At 39.0% G+C, this 20137-nt stretch overlaps 1 protein-coding gene across 9 annotated transcripts in view; it reads right to left on the reverse strand.

Moving 5' to 3' along the window:
* Window positions 1-6136: 6136 nt before the first annotated feature.
* Window positions 6137-20137, reverse strand: part of MITF (melanocyte inducing transcription factor) — a 225418-nt gene continuing 211417 nt past the window's right edge. For all 9 annotated transcript variants that reach the window (XM_060161359.1, XM_060161357.1, XM_060161361.1 and 6 more), the window contains 3 exons: window positions 18470-18545; window positions 14772-14919; window positions 6137-9707 (listed from right to left, as the gene is read on the reverse strand). In XM_060161359.1, coding sequence (XP_060017342.1) covers window positions 9306-9707; window positions 14772-14919; window positions 18470-18545 — 626 coding nt within the window. In that variant the 3' untranslated portion in view covers window positions 6137-9305. The remainder of the gene's footprint in view (window positions 9708-14771; window positions 14920-18469; window positions 18546-20137) is intronic.

Consider the following 20137-nt stretch of genomic DNA (forward strand, 5'->3'; position numbering starts at 1 on the left):
AGTGAAATTCCTGCAAAGCAAAGAAAGAAGAATGGCTTACAAGTGGCATAGCAAAACAGAACCCCATGACCCCAAGGAGTCTGGCCTGTGTTTCTAATCATAGCAAAACCTCTTTAACTAGGTCACAAACCCAGCAACTTCTATGGGCCAAAGTCCAGTGAAAAAAACAGGAAACTAGGGGAGAAAAAAGTTTCTGTACAGCCCACATCAAAGCACTAAAGTTCATGCACTGCACGTGAGGAGAACACCCAGATCTTCACACAGGCCAGATTTTCCTCTTACAAGACGCAATTCTGTTAACTGTTAATGACTTAACTGGATTAGCAGTTTGCCCAAACCCACAGCAGAGCCGTAGCTGTAAATCTGAAGGGGTTGAGGAGGAAAGGAGATGGGGTAAGAGCACTGCTCTCTAAGTTCTCTTAAGATAAGGACCTCAACCTCCATTCCATCTCTGAAGCCCCCAAGGACACCACTGCACCACAGCTCAATGAAGTGATGGTCCTGTACCATCAAGCACAGGTAAAATTATATTCTTTATATTCTGTTTCAAGAGGCAGAGAATAATACACTTGAGAAAGTCTATCATCAAAAACAGGGAAGAGAAACTTTTGGCCATTTAGAGAGATAAATTATTCATAATTGAATTCATCTCCCAAGAACTCATGTAAATAAGATGTGATAACATGTGCTTGTAAACAGATATTTCCACAGTCCTAGCAAACAGATTCTTTTAACCTACAACTTTTTTTCCAATGTTATCTATGTTTTTTTGTTTGTTTTAAACAAGACTGTATTTTTATTGACAATATTGTGGCAAAACTTGCCAGTCTTGGTCTACTGGTCACAGATATGATTGTTTTTTACACAAGTGGCAGGAAACTAGCTCAATTTGATTTAAGAAGGGAAAGGGGAGGAGAGGAGGGAGAGGGGCAAGGACAGGGGAAGAGGGATAAGCAGTAGAAGAGGAAGAAAAAATGGGGTATGAAGGAAATAAGATGGTGTGTTAAGAAAACAGAAGTGGAGCTTCCTTTCTGTGAGGTGGTCAGTGCCCTCTTCTCTGAGGAGGTTAATTTTAATCTGAAATGTAAATAGGGAGCCAACTGTTGGAAGAGCAAAAATTAGACATTCACCGGCAGAAAGGACATCTAACAAGGACCATGGGAGGACCACCTTCCAGCTTGCAAGGCTGCCCCTTTCCCCTCCAGAAGGACTGAGTCCACCTGGCTCAAGGTGGAAATATGATTGGGCGTGGCCTGTCTATGCCCCGCCCCTGCCAACAGTGATTGGTCCAGGAGTAAGCCTACCAGCCAATTCAGGCCAAGGAGACTCTGGAAGGACAGAAACACGTTTTCCAGGCTGGTTGATAAACAGTAAGGGTGGTTTGGGGCCATCGGCCATTTTGCCACCTCACAGAGAGAGTCTGGCTAAGAATGAAGCCCACAAAGAGGACAGCAGAGCAAAGAGAGAGAGGCACCGATTCAGGAAGTGTCATTTGAACACTCCAACTCTCAATCCTGGAGTTTTTCTATGTGAATCAGTAAATCCCCCCTTTCAGTTTAAGCCGAATGGAGTTTCGCCTCTGTCCTGTAACTGAAAACATCCTGACTACTCAGTGGGCTTTGGAAATGACAGAAGAGTCCATGTGTATTTAGAGGAACGTGTGCTTAGTGAATTCTCTAAACATCTTACTGAGAAGCTTGGGTCTTAGGATCTCCATCTGGGAGAGGATTATGTTGGGGTGCAGGGGTAAGAGTTGGAAAATAATTTATGAAAACCTAGCCATGAATGATAAGGAGGAAGGGGATACAGATGTAGGGATTTAATACCTTCTTGCCCTCCCTTTCCATCATCCTGTGGTTAAGGTAGAGGAAAGAAAAATCCTAAACGGATGCATCTGGGAGTAGCAAGAGATTGGAAAAGGTAGAACTTGCCCAGTCTTCTCCAAAGGTACAGAGATGAGTATCTGTTGTTCTGCTTTCCTGAAGTCCTCACCTCCCTGTTTTTAGAGCAGCATCACCCTTTGGGGTCTGCGTGAATCTCACCTCCCTTTCTCTTGGTCCACATAGCTTAGGTGCTGATCACTGAATCTACCGGAGTGGACCACGTGACCCAGACCTGGCCAATTGGCATGTTCCATCTTTGGGCCATGGTGGTCATGCTCAAGTTGGCCTGATCAGAACTAATACAGGGACTTGGTATTAGCAAGAGAGAAGAGGTGCTGGCTTTCAACTGGACCTTGAAACTGCCAGAGGAGTTCTCATGGAGAAGACTCACATGCAGAGAGGAGGGCAGAGTCAAGAAAACTACAGAGAGGCAGAGAGAACACCTCGTTGAAGCCCTTGAATTCAGGCACACAGGAAGTTACATTCACCATTTAGACTGTATGGTAATATGAGCCAATAAATTCCTCTTTCCCATTGTAGAGAAGTTCCTCTGTTCACCATTTATTTCCAAGCAAAGAGTGGGAACTGAACAATATGAATGAAAGAAATCTCTGATCTCATTTGTAAGGAGTGCAAAAGATGTGTTAATGTGTTTTCCCTCCGACTTTGCAATACTGGGTACTTCCATTCTAGAGCAGTCTTAATAAGTACTATAATATACTTCAGGTACATGATGATTAGCATAGCTTTTCTGGGTTGGTCTACAACCAATTAGTAACTGAACTTTTGAGATTTAAACTGCTCCTTCAGTTAGGATTTGCCTGCATTAAAAAAAGAAATCATTGACAAGACTCTCTAAATTCTGAACCTCATGCAATTCTTCCTAACTTCCTTCCACCAAAACACCAACGAGCAGGACCTAAAGTTATAAACCAATTGTATTGTGCCCAAGACCTCCACCCGACTTCCCAAATATCAGGTGTCCAGAGGCTTTTTCTTTTTTACCACTTATAGAAAAGGTACACTGAATATGAGCATAATCAGAATTTATATGTTCACTAAAAATCAAAACACAAATTACTTTTTGAATTCAGGAATAATGATCTTTTAGTGGCAACAGTTTCCTTAACCAGAGTTTTATATTTTCATTGGAAATGAAAAGCTAAGCTAAAATGCTTATTCATGAATAATGTTTTAATGACTTCATTTTCTTCCTACAGAACAATAAACAAATGTAAGCACACTTACCTTAGGAAAACAGAAGGAATTATCTTTATCAACTATATCATTTCTGAAAAATCTCCAGAATTTTCCAAACTATGTTCTGTGGAACCATTAACAGGTATTTTATACACACACACACACACACACACACACACACGCACGCACGCACACACGTACGCACGCACTCCTGTGGTCAAAAAGACTGGGAAACATTACATACTATTCCCAGTCCCGAAAACTCTCAATGCACACTCGCATATTTTAGAATGTGAAAAGTCTTGCAGTAGATACCTGTTTAAGTTGGATTAACCCAGTATTTCCCAAAGTTAACTCTCTGAAAATTAACTACAGCATTTTGCTTCCTACCCCAACTTCCAAAACCCCCATTCCCCAAAGCAACTTTTGGAACAGCTTGTGGAACTAGTTCCACAAAGCAAAGTTTGGGAAACAGTAGTTTAGTGGCTTCTATCTACACAGATTTTGCTGTCTGAATAATATGTAAGGAACTTTGAGTGACAATTGCACCCATTTGGATATAACTTCAGCTGACTCCATAATTAGAAATCTAAAATGCAAATTTTTCAAAAGCAAACTGCCTTTACCATTCAGACATGTTGCTGAGATTTATTTGGATTTGGGTACAGTCGTATTACTTTCCAGTATATCTGGTATAGGTAATAGGCTCCAAGGACCTATAAATATTGAACACAAATAAGATTAGCCATGCCTAAATTTTATATACAAACAAGTCTGACAATTTTAATATGGCAAATGTACTCTGTATTTGGAGGGGGTGGGGTGGGTAACGTTCCTCTTGGGAAAACTGGGAATGGAACGGAAACTTCTTCATTTATATTCTGCATAAGCTGTATATTACAGATTCATGTTAGTATGGGTGAGGACATGAAACCATTGCTATTGAGCTTCAGATGTGGCAGCAAAGAATTAAGAGATCATCACCATCTCTCTCTAAATATAATGAAAATCTAACTTTACAACACTCCTCTTAAATGAGCTTTCCTCGTGCTACTTGGCTATGCATTAAATCTTGGCATACACAAAAAAATAAAAACAGGGTAGTTCTAAAGGTTCATTTATATTGGCTGGATTATGAAGATTAACTCCTCAGATGGTGTTCTAAAGAAGTCATCAAATGTAAGTCTAACTGAAAATAAAAACCTGAAAAACATTTAAATATTGATAGAAAAGTGAACGGATAGGATATAGTCAAGACACCACTCTTTAGATACATAACATCAATGTATATCATAAAGGATTACAAAATTTAACTCTCTAAGGAATATAATAGAGATTTCAGCTACAGCAAGACAAATTTTCTGGAAATAATATAATAGTTCTCATGGCAGAGGCATACATGCAGAGTATAAAGGTTTAAAACAATTTAACTTTTAGGTCATTTGTGCTGAAGATGTTTTTACAATGTAAATTGGATTTATTGCTAATTCTTTAAAATATTTTAATCCTGGATCCTAGAGACAATGATGCCCTCTTCTCCAAAGTAGCCTGTGGCTTCTGTCACCTTGCCAATTCACACAGACGTTAGTCATATACTAAAATGCAGTGTTTCTCAACACGTGCACGCTTCTGTTGATACATATGATGGTTTTAGGTGGCCCAGGGAACATTCTTCTTTTTTAATAATGAAAGTGTTTATGATGATAATATACAAATAGCTACACTTACTGAGGATTTATTATGTGCTGTCAAGCAAAAATCCTAGTGTATTAATTGGAATAGTCTTCACAGGACCACTCTGTGGTAGCTGCTCTTATTATTTCCAATGAACAGAAAGAAAATTGAGACACAGAGAAGCTAAGTAAGTTGCTCAAAATCACACAGCTGGAAACGGGCAGAGATGAGATTCAAAATCAGTAACTTTAGCTGAAAGTCCATGCTTTGCCATTCAGGGATATGTATGTTTGTTTTTTAAGTGGGTTTGCTTAATAAAAAATTTAAGAAAGGTAAGTCTGTGGATATGAAATAAAATCATCTAAGCTGTAGGCCAATGTCTGATGTTCAGGTAACAGTTTGGTGGGGCGGGGAGCTAGAGATTAAAGATCCTTATAGACTGTGAAGTGAATGTTTATTAACAGGTCAGAAACCCGGGTTAAAGTCCTGGTACAGACCCCCTGAGGTGAAAAGCCCCAACTTTCAACTTACCCGCTTTCAGTGTGGCCCAGAAAATTCTCTTGTTCAGATACGAAATCTTCCTACTTGTACACGTTTTTAAGACATCACACAATCACATGTCTATGGGAAATATAAATGATTCAACTAACTCTGAAAAAGAAAAGGCTCAATTATTGTATATTACAATTTAAGGGGGAAAAAAATCATGCTTAAGAAAAAGCTGACAATCAGAACAGAAATGTTACGGGAAGTTTCTCGCTCATTTTCTCCAGAGGTTAAACCAGATGATTTTTTTTTTTTTAAGGGCAGAAGTTTAAGGTCTAGCTAGGGAATAAAGACATGTTTTGTCTGACACTTCCCAATTCAAATCCAACATTTATCAAATGATTCTTAAGTACTGTATTTAAAAAAAATTTTAAAAAAAACAGCCAGAAGCTGGCAACCTGGGTATATTAAGCTTTCATTATCACAAATTTGTATTTTAAAAACCCAGTACCTTTTTCGTAAATATGCAAGAGTTTCTCTGACAATTTCTCTCTTTGTAAAGCCACCTCTCACTGAAACATTTAAAATAAAATTCCTATATCTAAAATGAATTCTTGGCATTTGGGACTTTTAAAACTCCCTAAATTCAGAGGGGGGGAAAAGCTGCATAATTATAGTTCATCTCAGTGCAAGTCGTAAAGTAATCAAAAATCTTTAAAACCAAAAAGTAGTATCTTAGAGTGGCATTTAAAACAAAAAAAGTACTTACTGGCATTTAAATTTTTTTCATGCAATTTGTTATTCATTAAGTCAGAAGAAAATGTGTGCTCCTATTTTTTGATAAAGCAAAAAATATTCAAAATTGGCATTAACTAAACACAATTGGCCACCACTATGTGAAAAACCAAATGCTTTAATGAGGCTATCAAGAACAACAGTTCAGTTATTTCATTGGATACATTAATATCGATCCATAATATACAGTGCTATGGACCATACAGAAATTATTGCTGCATCCAACAGCAGGTGACTAGTATTAACATTACAGTACCAAGCGTCCGCAAGAGACAGTCATTTGTCATTTTTTTTCAAGAAATAGGGATGTTTTTATATACTGTTATCAACATCAACGTTTCCCCAGTGCATTTAAAAAAAATATTAGTAAGTGCATTCCTTTGTGCTTTATTTTATATCTTTTAACTTCCTATGTATTTTATTTGTTCTTATTGCTTTAGTATTTTAAAACAACCAGAAAGAACTTTGTCATCCTATGTATGACCAGGTTGGTTGTATGGTTTTTGGCAAAGTCAGAAGGTTTGGTATTTCCATTGCCATACCCAGAGGCAGGTGGACAAGTTTGGCATTTTGGTCACTCCATATGGAGGCCCAACCCCAAGTCACAATTCTGCACCCAGGAATGGGGGGAGTGGTGTGGACCATTCTCCTTGTCACAAACAGTGAGCTCAAACCACCGCCTCTTGGCTTAGCTAGTCTCTAAGACGCATCCACACTCTAGTTGGCAAAAAAGAAATAAATAAAACCACCCCAGAGATTGCAGCATTCTCCTGAGCTTGCTCACCTTCCCCCTCCCAGAAATTGTGTTAAGAAGGGGATGGAGAAGCAGGCAATGGTGAGCTCAGGAGCTGCGAGCGTCAGGGCAGTGGTACGAGAAGCCATCTTTCTTTCCACAAAGCCTTCTATAAGGTGGCTTAACCCTGGCCAAATTCCCTGGGCCATGGGTGAGTCAAACTTGCTCTATTTTTAAGAACTCTCTAAATCAGCTAAGGAAAACTAGCATCATATCATCGCGATCTTCGACTTTTGCGCCCAGCTCCCCTCCCCCTATATAAATATGAAGAGAAAAAGAGACACTGCTATGATTGTATCAATGAACACTATGGTACAATTAGCTGTTCATGCAGATTTGCATCACTATTCTAGGAAAAGAGCTGTACAATTAAGGGGGTTGAAGGAATGGGAACTAATTTTCCCTACCCCCTTAAGTCATAAAGCTGTAAAACTGATAGCATCATCAATGTTTCCAAGGATTCTCATGGCCCACCGTGCATGGTAACTATGCGGTTGATTATTTTCACGTAAGCCATCCATTCATACATCTGACAGTCCTTCTGTCTGAACCCTCCAATATCCATCACCAATTCACAGTTGACATTTAAACTGTTTTTCTTTAAAAACACACACACACACACACACACACACAAAAATACCTCCTGAATAAGGTTTCCTGATGAAAGAAGTTGGCACTCTGTCACTAAAATATATTTCATATTAAAAATATATGAAGGAAAATTGGAAGCTCTTATATTGTCTACATAGGCACCATGCTACACGTTCCTCTTGATTATAGATACCATCTTGAGACTTTCTCCTACATTACAGTTCAGTCAGTGCTAGAGACTACTCTGCTATATTTAAGGCACTTCATTCTGAATGGATATGCTTTATACCACTTGCTATTCAACTGTAGGCTGCTACTGAGAAACTCCATTCAACAGCCTGCCTCTTAACACCATTTGTCATCTGTATAGAACATCTAGGCCTGATAGAATATATGTAACACTACTGTTATTGCATAGGACTATACAAGTAGATAATGCACTGAAACTAACTTTACAACATTGCTGTTTGTTAAAACATTGTTATCAAGTAACAGTAATTGGCCAATACAGTATTTCTCTCTTTAAAAACCATTCAGCAGGTTTGCTGAAATAAACCCCAATTTAAACGACCATAACGGGCATATTAACTCTATGGTATCATTCTCCAAGGATATTGCTAGTTTTATGTCACTAAAAATAAATATGTAAGTTGTTTCTCTCTAGAAAGCCGGTTTTAGCCTATTTATACTACAGCTTAAATGTGTGGAAAATAGTTCTGAGTGAGACTGTAATATACAAAATATTCACAAAGCTCTCTTTAAACGCAAGACCTTGCATAAAAGTTTTCTTTCATGTGTGTACAAAGAATGCCGAAAACCACCAGTGAGTTGTAAAAATATTGAAAACTTGCCATTTTAAGATGCGTATTCTTACAAATTAATACAAACATATTGAAAAGAACAATGATAATAAAGAATCTGTACAAATCAAATGAACAGTAAAACATAATTTAAAAATAAAAATAGTAAAGCCAATTAGAAATGTGCCCAGTTTGGTTTTCTTATCAAAAGCGAAATTGAAGAGGAAAAAAAAAAGGAGGAAAACTTTCAGTGCTCCTCAACATTTTACTTTGAGAGGACGTTAATTTCCATTTCAAAATAAAATATATCTTATGAAAAACTGAATCACACTCACTGATGAGGAAAACTGTAACAGAGCACAGAATGAATGAGAACAAGATGAGACCCCATGTTTCAGAGCCTTGGTCTATATCTCCCTTCAATTTCAGTTGCACCTAAGGTATCAGTTACATTTTCTAACCAGACAATACACGTGAAAATGGTTGCATTTTTTTTCTTTTATGGAATATAGTATTTCTTTAAATAGTTTGCAGTATAAAGACTAAATGATGCTAAAAGGGTACTGTATCTTTAAGGCAGTACCAATGAATCAATACATTTACAAAATGGAAAAGTGTTAGTATGGATTTCTTTTTCTTCTTCTCTTCCCCACCCTCCTCCTCTCTCTCTTTCTCTTTCTTTTCGTTGCTTTACATTCTTTCAATTAAACTTTACATTTCATTTCCAAGGAAGTCACAGGCATGCAAATAGCAAACCAAGTTTCCCCTGAATAAAAATGGACAGCAATTTCTCTGATGCAAAAATCCTCTTGCTCTGAAAGCCAAAATCTGGGGTGAATTCAGTTCACAGATACTGTACACTACCATACAGTACTTCGGAGGCATTTGTAGTTGTAAAATAGAATATACAAGTCTGTTTCACAAAATTCTAAAAATAAAATATATCCTGGGCTATTGATAAAGCATGAAAAAAAAATTTTCATATTAAAGGAAAATGATCAAGAAAACCCCTTCAGGTAAATTATTAAATCTGCTAATCAAGAAAGGAAGCAGTCTGTGGGAATGCAGAGCAGGGGGAATTTGCTAGCAAGTGTGCTCGGTTTCTTCCATGCTCATACTGCTCCTTCGGCTGCTGGTTTTGGATGCCCCAGGGGACACCGAGGAAAGAAGTGGATCAGTTATGCCAACAGGAGAAAGAGTATCGTCCATGAGGATGTCTTCCAGTTTGGATCCCATTTTCGTGGGAACGCTATAGGCTTGGCTGCTCTCGGTCCCAGCTCCAAAGTTGTTGTTGAAGGTGATGGTGCCGTCTGTGAGATCCAGGGTCGTTGTACATGTTAGGTCTGCGTGTTGTTGGAGGAGGTCTTGGCTGCAGTTCTCAAGAGCGGGTTCCTGCTTGATGATCCGACTCACCAAATCTGGAGAGCAGAGACCCGTGGATGGAATAAGGGAAAGTCCATGAGCTCGAGCCTGCATTTCAAGTTCCTAAAAGTAAAATAAAAATCAGAAACTTAAAGAGGTGGTGCACAGAGGATTTCAAGACAGTGAAACTACTGTACGATACATGATACTATAATGACGGTTACATGTTGTTATGCATTCGTCCAAACCCAAATGGTGTGCAACACCAACAGTGAACCCTAATGCCAAGTAGGGACTTTGGGTTATAATGATGTCTCACTATAGGTTCATCTAGTGTGGAAATGCCCCACTCTGGTGGGGATATTAATATTGGTGGAGGCTATACACTTGTGGGAGCAGGAGGTATATGGGAACTCTCCACACCTTCGGCTCAATTTTGCTCTGAACCTAAAATTGCTTTAAAAAGTATTTTTAAAAAATCAGGGACTTCCCTGGTGGCGCAGTGGTTAAGAATCCGCCTGCCAATGCAGGGGACACGGGTTCGATCCCTGGTCCGGGAAGATCCCACATGCCGCGGGGCAACTAAGCCCGTGTGCCACAGCTACTGAGTCTGCACTCTAGAGCCCGTGAGCCACAACCACTGAGCCCGTGCGCTGCAACTACTGAAGCTCACGCGCCTACAGCCCATGCTCTGCAACAAGAGAAGCCACCGCAAGGAGCAGCCCGCACACCGCAACTAGAGAAAGCCCGCACGCAGCAACAAGGACCCAACACAGCCAAACATAAATAATAAATTAATTAATTTTAAAAAATCATACATTTGCAAAAAAATAAATTGTTAAGATAAAAATTTTTTGCTCTTTCAACTTAATAAACACCATATTTCTTAAAGTACACAGAGTATCACTGGTAATACAGTAAATGATTTTTAGGTTGTATATGGATTTTATTATGTATGAAATACAGAGAGTTTCTCATAGATGTTAATGTTAACAGGGAGGAGAAGTTCAAAAATGTAAAAATAAAATGTCAAAATGTGAGCTGACTGAAGGAAAATAATCAGTAAATAGTACAGGTCTACGCTCCCTACACTGTGCAGAGATATCTACGGGTACTATAATGAACTCCCAGGACACTGGGGATATTTTTAAAGTTTCAAGGGGAATGCACTCTCCTGTGAGAATGATCAAACTCAAGACAGTTTTACAGTTTTAGTATTAGATTGTGTTACATTGTTTCCATCACATCATATCAACACAAAGCCGGGTCTCAGGTAGTTGTTGAGATTAAAAAAAAAAAAATGAAAAAAAGAAAAAAACAACTCCTGCATGAAAATCAGTGTGGAATGGGAAACGAGGGTGGCAGCGTCCAATCTGACTCCAAGGTTGGAGAAGCTGTGCAGTGCCTCACAGGCACACATATCTCACTAGTAAGTAATGTGGTTATTTAAAAATAAAATCAAAATGTGATTTTTCTTTCAATTTATACGTTTTATATTTTCAAATGGCTACTAAGTTGTTAGCACCTAACAAGGAAATGGTAGGTATTTTTTTGGTCTAAGGTGCAGTGAAAAAGTTACTAAGAGATTAAGGGCACTGGGAAGTAATAAAGATTGAGTAGTAATGGCCAAAGTTATGAAAATTCCATACACATAACTGAAGTTTGGGATGCATCATTTAACCCATCTCACCAAGGCAAAGGGAGTTTTTTTGCTTTTTTTTAATTCCACAAGAAAGTTCTCAATCTGTTCCTACACTTTCTTCACATCCTTCCTATTATGGACTGAATTGGGTCCCCTCCCCAAAATCCTATGTTGAAATCCTAACCTCCAGGACCTCAGAATGTGACTGTACGTGGAGATAGTGTCTTTCAAGAGGTGATTAGGTTAAAATGAGATCCTTAGGGTAGGTCCTCATCTAATATCGGTGAGGGGAGATGAGGACGCAGAGATACACACAGGAAAAGCCACAATAGGAAAACACAGGGAAAAGGTGGCCTAGGAGAGAAGCCACAGAAAAACCAACCCAGCCCACACCTTGATCTTGGATTTCTAGTCTCCAGAACTAGAAGAAAATAAATCTCTGTTGTGTAAGCTGTCTAGTCTGTGGTATTTGTAATGGCAGCCCCAGGTGCCTAATTCACTTCCTGAGTGTCAGAGACTTGCCCCAGTGCCTCATTTCAAATACCTTCCAAACAAGCTCTTTTCCTTTTCCCTGTCTGAGAATGCCTAGACCACTCCCCTACAATGAACCGTAAAGACCCCAACTGATCCTGAAGAGCAATTTGCTTCTACAAGCCAATGCCATCTTCCTATGTTTGTGATACAATAAAAATAACAGAATATACATTTGAAGCAAGTCACCTTGCGTCATGAGAGGGGGAAATGTACTCTCCAACAGGACACAACCTTGCAACCTTTGCCCACAAGCCTAGAAACACATGTTCCTGAAAAGTTATGTTCAGCCTGTATTAAAGGATGTTTGATTAGCAAGGTCTTCCTCGAGATGCAGTACAAGAGATGGGAGCCTGAGATGTCACACCAGTATATGCACGTTCCTTCACACAGTCTCCAGACACACAAGTCTCCTTGGGCATCATTTCAAAGCCCTAGGCTGCTTAATAAAATTGCCGTCCCAGTGATAGTAAGGCTTCATGCTCTTCATTCTGTGAACATTTTTGCATGTATCACTTAGGGTGAAAATGAAAGGAACCCCTTAGGCCCAAGCTGAACACATGCACAACGGTAAGTCTACGCCACATAATAAGAACAGCGCTCTCACACGTGGAGTGTGTCTTAAAAAAAAAAGAGTTGGATTGAGAGAGGCATCCATCTTACTCTAATCTTTTGTTGTTTAATTTAAAATGTTTACCAGCTGAACAAAGTGTTACTTAGATTGCTAAATAATGTGACAGATCTCACCTAGAGAACTCAGGCTCATTGCACAGCACAGCTTTCCTAATTAATAATGCTTTCCATGATACACAGAAGTTCTAAAGGCTGCTTCACTGACATTGGAAGAAACCAAAGACATCGTCACCATGCAACTTCCAATTCACATTTTTCACGGTATTCGTATTTCACACGAATATATACGTTTGAAACCTTAAAACAAAACCTAGCCTGTCTTTCAACACAGTTATTATATTTTATTATTTGTATAAAGAAATGACGCATTAGTACAAGTTGCTTTTATAAATAGGTATATATACTAAGTACAAGAGACTAAAGACCCGCGTCTGATTACTGAAGACATGGAACATAAAACAAGCAGCAAAAGCCAAAAAGAGAGAAAGCAGGGAAGGGGGATTTTCAAATGACACATAACCTCTATTTCACTACCAAGATTCCAAAAGGCACCCCCTAGAGGAGAACCACCTTCTGCCTCTCTGACCCAGGGCTGAAGATCGCTGCCATGACATGAGAGATGTGACATCTAGAAATGTCAACAGTGTTGTGGGGTATGAACAAGCTTGGAAATCAGCAGTAAACGACTCTGTTAAATAAGTTCATCATCGGGGAATAACCACCACCAGGCAGTCTCTGAAGTGCCGTATACTCTACACTGCTGCTCCACAACCATTGCTCTATGGCGAAACTGGGTATAAGTGGGTCCATCTACTTAAGAAGAAGATACAACGTCATCGACCCTTACGGGTTGGCTGTGTTCAAAGTCAGCAAGTAAATTAAAATAACCCTAGCCAACTCCTTTAGTCATTAGCAAGGAGTCAGTTTTTCTTTCTCTTCTTCAAGACAGTTCCAGAGGAAGTTGCATCTTTATATTCAGCATGAAAAGCCAAGTGATGACGGAGCACCAGGAGCTGATATTACAGGGATCCCCCAGCTCATGGTTACGTTGGTATGTACACTCCTTAAACTGAATGACAGGTGAATTACATGTATAATTAAAATAGTATTTCTCCCACTAAGAGTATGTAAGCTAAAGATACATATGGTATAACTTCATTATCTGTAACTATTTCTAAAATTTATACCCTGATGATAAGATCTTCTGGGTGTCCCAGGTTCCCTATAAACATGAGCTCTGACCATGGACTGCACCCCACTCAATACTAAGGTATCTTTGTATTTAACAACTACTCTCAGTTCTCAAGATTTGCAGTACTTATGGCTATGGACTGAAGTCTATGCCCCCCAAAGTTCATATGCTGAAACCTAATTCCCAATGTGATGGTATTTAGAGGTAGGGCTTTGGGAGGCGATTAGGTCACAAGCGGGGGGCCTTCATGAATAGCATGAGTGTCCTTATGAAAAGAGACCCCAGAGAGGTCCCTCACCCCTTTTGCCCTGTGAAGTTGCAGCAAGAAGACAGCTATCTATGAACTAAGAAGCAGGCTCTCATCACACAACAAATCTGCCAGTACCTTGATAGATTTCCCAGCCTCCAGAACTGTGAAAAATAAATGTTTGTTGTGTAAGCCACCCAGTCTACGGTGTTTTTGTCACAGGAGCATGAATGGCCAAAGACGTGCTACAGAGTTGCTATGAACACTGAATTAGTGAATGCCGAACCATTGTTCCGGGAGGGAACAGAGGATTAGGGTCCTGCAAGCATCTGCGCACAACATTTCACCAACCAATCAACATGCAACTTTGTTTTATGTGTGTTCCTGTTTGAAGTCACCTTGTTTACTACATATCATTGATTCATTAATATTAAACTCAAGGCCAACAGGACCACAACTCATGCCTGAATGAAACTTCTCTCCATAAGGCACATCACAGCCTTCCTGTGCTTAGGAAGATGTGAAAGCATTTCAGGGCCATGCTCAGAGGCCACTTTAAACAGCAAATCACCCAAAACACCCACAAAAATGTGAAAAACATGGCACTAAATAGACAGCAAAAAAGGACACTTGTTTACAGTATGAGCTGAAACAAGAAGACAGAGCATCGCCTTGCCCAACCTTAACTAGAAGCAAACGCACCAGCCAAGTCACATTTGCCATGCTGCACATGTCTGCAAATGAGCGTGAAGTGCCACAAGTGTCGATCTGGGGGTTTCAAATAAATTGTTACGAGGAAACAAAATCACAAAGTGGAATCCACAAATAATGAGTACACACTGTACTAGGACCACATAAATCAACTCCCTCATGGCTCATTATACTTCTCCCATCTTCAAGTCACTAACATGTAGTCACCTTCACCCTGCACACGCCTGGTACCTGTATTCTGAGTAACAAGTGCCGGTTGGCGTGCTCCAGCTTCTTCTGTCTGTTTTCAAGCTCTTTAGCACGTTGCTGTTCCCGTTGCAACTTCCGGATATAGTCCACAGACGCTTTTAAAATGGTTCCCTTGTTCCAGCGCATGTCTCTGGGATGAAAATGGAAGGAAACAGACTGTTTTAGGATTGAAGGCTCCATGAAAATTCAATATTTAGAGCATTCAGTTTCTAAAGACGAGGTAACAATTAGAAGTTGAGAATCGCTATCATTCATCGGGTGCTGGCAACTCGCTGGACACCGTCCACCCATGACTTCTACGTTATCTTCTTTCACCCGGACAGGCGCCTTTGGGACGTTGTGCACATGTTGAATCAGAGACGATTCAACTTGTCTTCGGTCCCAGAGCTACATGAAGGTGGAGTCAGGACTTAAATTTAGGTCTGCTGATGACAAAGTCAATACTCTTAAACACTATATTCAATAGTTACAGATTTCTAGGACTATAAAAGTTAACCCACTCAGACAGAATAAGCTATGATTAAAAAAAAATTCTGTGAGATCTCACTACTTGATTGTATGTGGCATAAAAATGGCATCCTTGGGTTTTATCATGAATATTCCCATCAATATCAACCTCTCTCCGATCTCCACCTCCTCATCTACAAAACAACAATACCGGGCTTCCCTGGTGGCGCAGTGGTTGAAAGTCCACCTGCCGATGCAGGGGACATGGGTTTGTGCCCCGGTCCAGGAAGATCCCACATGCTGCGGAGCAGCTGGGCCCGTGAGCCATGGCCGCTGGGCCTGTGCGTCCGGAGCCTGTGCTCCGCAACGGGAGAGGCCACAGCAGTGAGAGGCCCATGTACCGCAAAAGAAAACAAAACAAAACAAAAACAAAAACAAAAACAAAACAATGATACCATGCTTGTATGAGCAGCCTCATAGGTATGTTGTTAGAATCAAAGGAGGCACTTTATATGAATATGCTGGGAAAAGTTTAGAATGCAGTTCAAACAGTGGAGCAGGCACTGTGTTAAGGACTCAACGTGGTAATTACCATAGCTATCTTTAAACAGCATTTACTGCATGACAGGTACTTTTCAAAGTGCTTTGCAGCTCACTTAATCATAACAACCTTAATCGGTAGGCACTAATATTATCCCCATGTTACAGACTGGAAAACAAAGGCACAGAGAGGTTAAGTAATTTGCCCAAAGTCACACAGCCTGGAAGTGGTACAGCCGGGAAGCCTGGAGAATCTGGTGCCAGACCCCATGCCCTAAACTACTCTTCCTCTTATGTGACTGAGTGCTCAAAACAACTAGACTAGGTAGGAATATTCTGGTCCTCCTTCCCCCTTTTTCTTTTAACAGATGAGAAAAATGAAATACGAGAATTCTTCCCCAAGTCAGACATCCAGTAGGGGACTGTTTTGGAATTCAAACCCAGGTAGCCTGAGTTTGGTGCCTTGCAGTTTTTAAACACTATAGTGCTACTGTATTCCTATATGAGAACATTAAGAATGCCATTAAAATGTAGCTAAAAGTGAGTTGAAAAGTTTAGAGCACCCCAGAAAACAATTAAGAATAGAATTATAACTAACAGTAATATTTTTATAGTGCTTTAAATTAACCTGAGCTCTTTTATAGAAAATATTCATGATGATAATGACAATGATGAAAACAAAAACAATTTAATGTATGGAAAACCTCCTACCCCATAATCTTTAGCTGCTAAAAGGAGATTGGAAGTATCAGCTGGGACGTGTGAATGGAAGGCCATTTAAACAAGCCACCAAGTAATTGATCCTCATATGGGTTAGATGAAGAACAAAACAGAAGCTCTCCCATGGGATGCTGAATTACAGCCCCCAGAGAATTCCCAGGGGTTGATCCCTGGGGTCTGGGCACCAAAGATGGCAACCCAGGGAGGTGTCCTGAGATACTCGGAGTGAGCACAAAGCCAACCCGCTTAATGTTCAGGGCTAAGAAGAAAACAACAGAAACTTCAGCCGCCAGAGAGAAATAAAATTATAATGAAAGATGCCTTCACTAGGCCAGTAAAGTGAGAGACCACTACTGAAACAGGCAAGCAGCCACTCCGTTTTTAAGAAGAGACTATTCCAACCAGTTTTCTTGGGTTTTACTTCCTTGTGAGACCCAATTAATCAATTATGCTTTGGGGTTTTCAAACTTTTTTTTTTTTTTTTGCAACGAGAGCGACCCTTTTTTTACACAGAAGTGTAAACAGATCCCTAATATATAAGTCAATAAAAGCAGATCGACTCTAGGGCAGGAGAGGGTATGGGGCTGAGACCATGATCAGCTAGACTATGTCTCTATAGCAGTCCCAAAGTCTGTTCCAGAAACCTGGTATAGGAAAACCCCCATACAGACTGCAGTCCATTTCATCTTGAAACAATGCCTACAATTAAAGATTGTTATCAGTTCAGATTATAAACACACAAGTATTCTAATACAACAGAGAAAGAAGATATGCAAATAGAGGCTTTCACTGCAGCCCCATAATTTCATAATATGTTGCTAAAGAGATCCACGTGCTACAGTTTAAAAGAATATGCTAAAAAGTGAAAGCTGATAAAGAATAGGAAAATGGGAATTCAATTTCAACTATCATGCAAGACTGACTATAGGAAATGAAGGTCACAGCCCCTTCGTAGGATGCATTTGTGCTGCAGAACTGAGATTTTGAATGTTTTGAGTTTCAAAACAGCTTTCCCTGAAACCTGGGAAAGCAAAATGTTGACGATGGAGACTGCGCTTGAACATTCATCAAAACCACCTTAGAATGGGCAATGGTTTTATTTTATTTTGTCACAAATTCCCTGACAATAATGTGAATAGCAAATTTAATAAGCCTTGCATGAATAATGCTTGATTTCATCTTTACATTTTATTAGGTAGCTAAAAGGTCATATTCAAAGGCTAATTTCATAGACTGCCTGTGGGAGCCATTAAAATGTATACATCTTCGAGCCCCTCACTACAAATGGGCCAATTTCTAATGGATAAAAATTGTGTATTTGTTGTCCTATTTGCTGACATTGCTAGTAGGAAAATTATCTTTACAACCGTTATCTCTGAAAGAGCGGCATGAGAGACTGAAAGCTGAAATCCAAATTAGCTGACCTGTGCTTATAAGAGGATTAAAACTTACTCTTTTTCCTAGATTGGTAATACAAAGGGCATGTAATTTTTGGGGAAAAAATTGACCTTTTGTCTGCTGAATACTGTTAAACTTGAAATCTCCAATATCAGCTCTCCATGCCTACAGATATTGTACGAGTTTGTTGGCAAACAAATAGCTAACAAATCTTGCTTTATCAGCTACTGAAATCTCTGTCCTGAATGAACTGATAAAAAGAATTTTTTTAGTAGTTCGGTGTTTAGTTGCCAAGGATTCTCAGATTTCAGGAAGTCACTTCCTCACATCCAAAGCTGAACAGCTCATGTCCAATAATACTTTTGAACAATCCAGTTCATTTCTCTCGAGATTTCAGATTTCAATTTCAGTTCATTTCTCTCGAAATTTCAGATTTCAAAAGAAAGGCGTAAGAAGTATTCACAAATGGAACAAAGGGAGAGGGGGTACTTCTTTAGTTTTTATAACTGTGTGCTTTTTGCAACATATGAAAAAACATTAAGGTACGAAAAAATATACAATGCAATTGTACTCACGGATCATTTGACTTGGGAATCAAAGTACCTAGTTCCTTAATGCGGTCATTTATGTTAAATCTTCTTCTTCGTTCAACTTCAAGAAAAAAGCACAGGAAAGGGCTATTAGTAATGGTGACATGTACGCATTTAGCATATCTCATTAAAGGCATGCGCATGTTAATTCTGCTGAGTCAGGACAACAGAAACGAATCTGTACTTCTTGGTTATTCTCCTAGTTTTGGTACTGAGGATAAAGCCCTTTAAAAAATGAGCTAGCTTTGTATAGAGCTTTATCATTTACGAAGCCCTGAGATTGTAAATTCTCATTTGACTCTAGTAACTCCTGAAATTGGAGTTACCATCCTCAGTTACAAATGACAAAACTACCTTGGTGATATTGGGGACCTGACAAGGACACCCAGCAATAAGTGGAGAACAGCCTGTACTCAGCCCTGATCCTCCAGACCAGGGGCAGCAAGCTTTCTGCAAAGGGCCTGATAGTGAGTACTCTGTGGGCCAAATAGCAAAATTAAGCATGTTATTAGGTACTTACACAGCAAGAGAGAAAACAGATTTCCACAAATTTTGTGCTAAGAGAATTCAAAATGTAGTAATATTAACTAGATACAATTTTTGTATCTAGTTTACTAGCAAGAAACATTGGATGCTGAAATTTGGATTTTATATAATTCTCACATATCACAAAATATTATTCGCATTTTGATATTTTAAAGCCATTTAAAAATGTAAAAAACATTCTTAGGCTACAGGTCATACAAAAACCCCTCCTCTAGCCCAGTACTGCCCAAGAGAAATATAATGCAAGTTTCATATGTAATTTTTAGTTTTCTAGTAGTCACATTAAATAAGGAAAAAGAAAGAGGTGTAATTTAATAGTTTTATTAAACTCGGTCTATCCAAAATATTATAATTTCTACATGTAAACTATATAAAAATTTATAAATTCGATATTTAATATTCTTTTCTTTGTACTAACTTTTCAAAATCCAGTGTCTATTTTACACTGACAGCATGCCACGATTTGGACTAGTCACATTTCAAGCGCTCAATAGGCAGACGTGTCCAGGGGCGACAGTACTGAATACAATAATCCTAGAAGTCAAGCATCTTTAACTGTACCATGCATCCTAACAGCATTCTTCTTTTATAAATCCAGCTGTATGTTCAACTAAATTATCATCTTCTCACGGGAGGGTGAAACAGTAGGCATATGAGTTAATAAATGTTTTTAATTTACCTAGCCTGACAAATAAATTCCAAATAACTTAAAGTCTAATAAATTGGATTAAAGATATTAATATTTTACTTTACACATATTAAAACCTAACATATATTTATATTTGACTCACTAATATTGTGCACACTTAGGTAAATAATATTATTCACTACTTTCTCAATATATATTGCATTTTTTCTTAGCTGACTGATTATTTCTATGATTGAATCAGTTATGTATAATACTGTCTTATTATCAGACTTTTATAAAATAGAAACAGTAAGTGGTGCTAAATGGCTCTGAAGAAGAAATTTTTGGACCTCTGATCTTCTAGCTTAACTTCCCCCAAACTCTGAAGTATGCCATGTTTTCTTACTCTTTCCAAGCATATAATAATCATAAAAAAAACAAACAACACTGAAACACATGAAATGAAATAAAAATCCCCG

The sequence above is a fragment of the Lagenorhynchus albirostris genome, chromosome 10 (genome assembly GCF_949774975.1).
Source record: "Lagenorhynchus albirostris chromosome 10, mLagAlb1.1, whole genome shotgun sequence".
In the NCBI taxonomy this organism is placed as follows: domain Eukaryota; kingdom Metazoa; phylum Chordata; class Mammalia; order Artiodactyla; family Delphinidae; genus Lagenorhynchus; species Lagenorhynchus albirostris.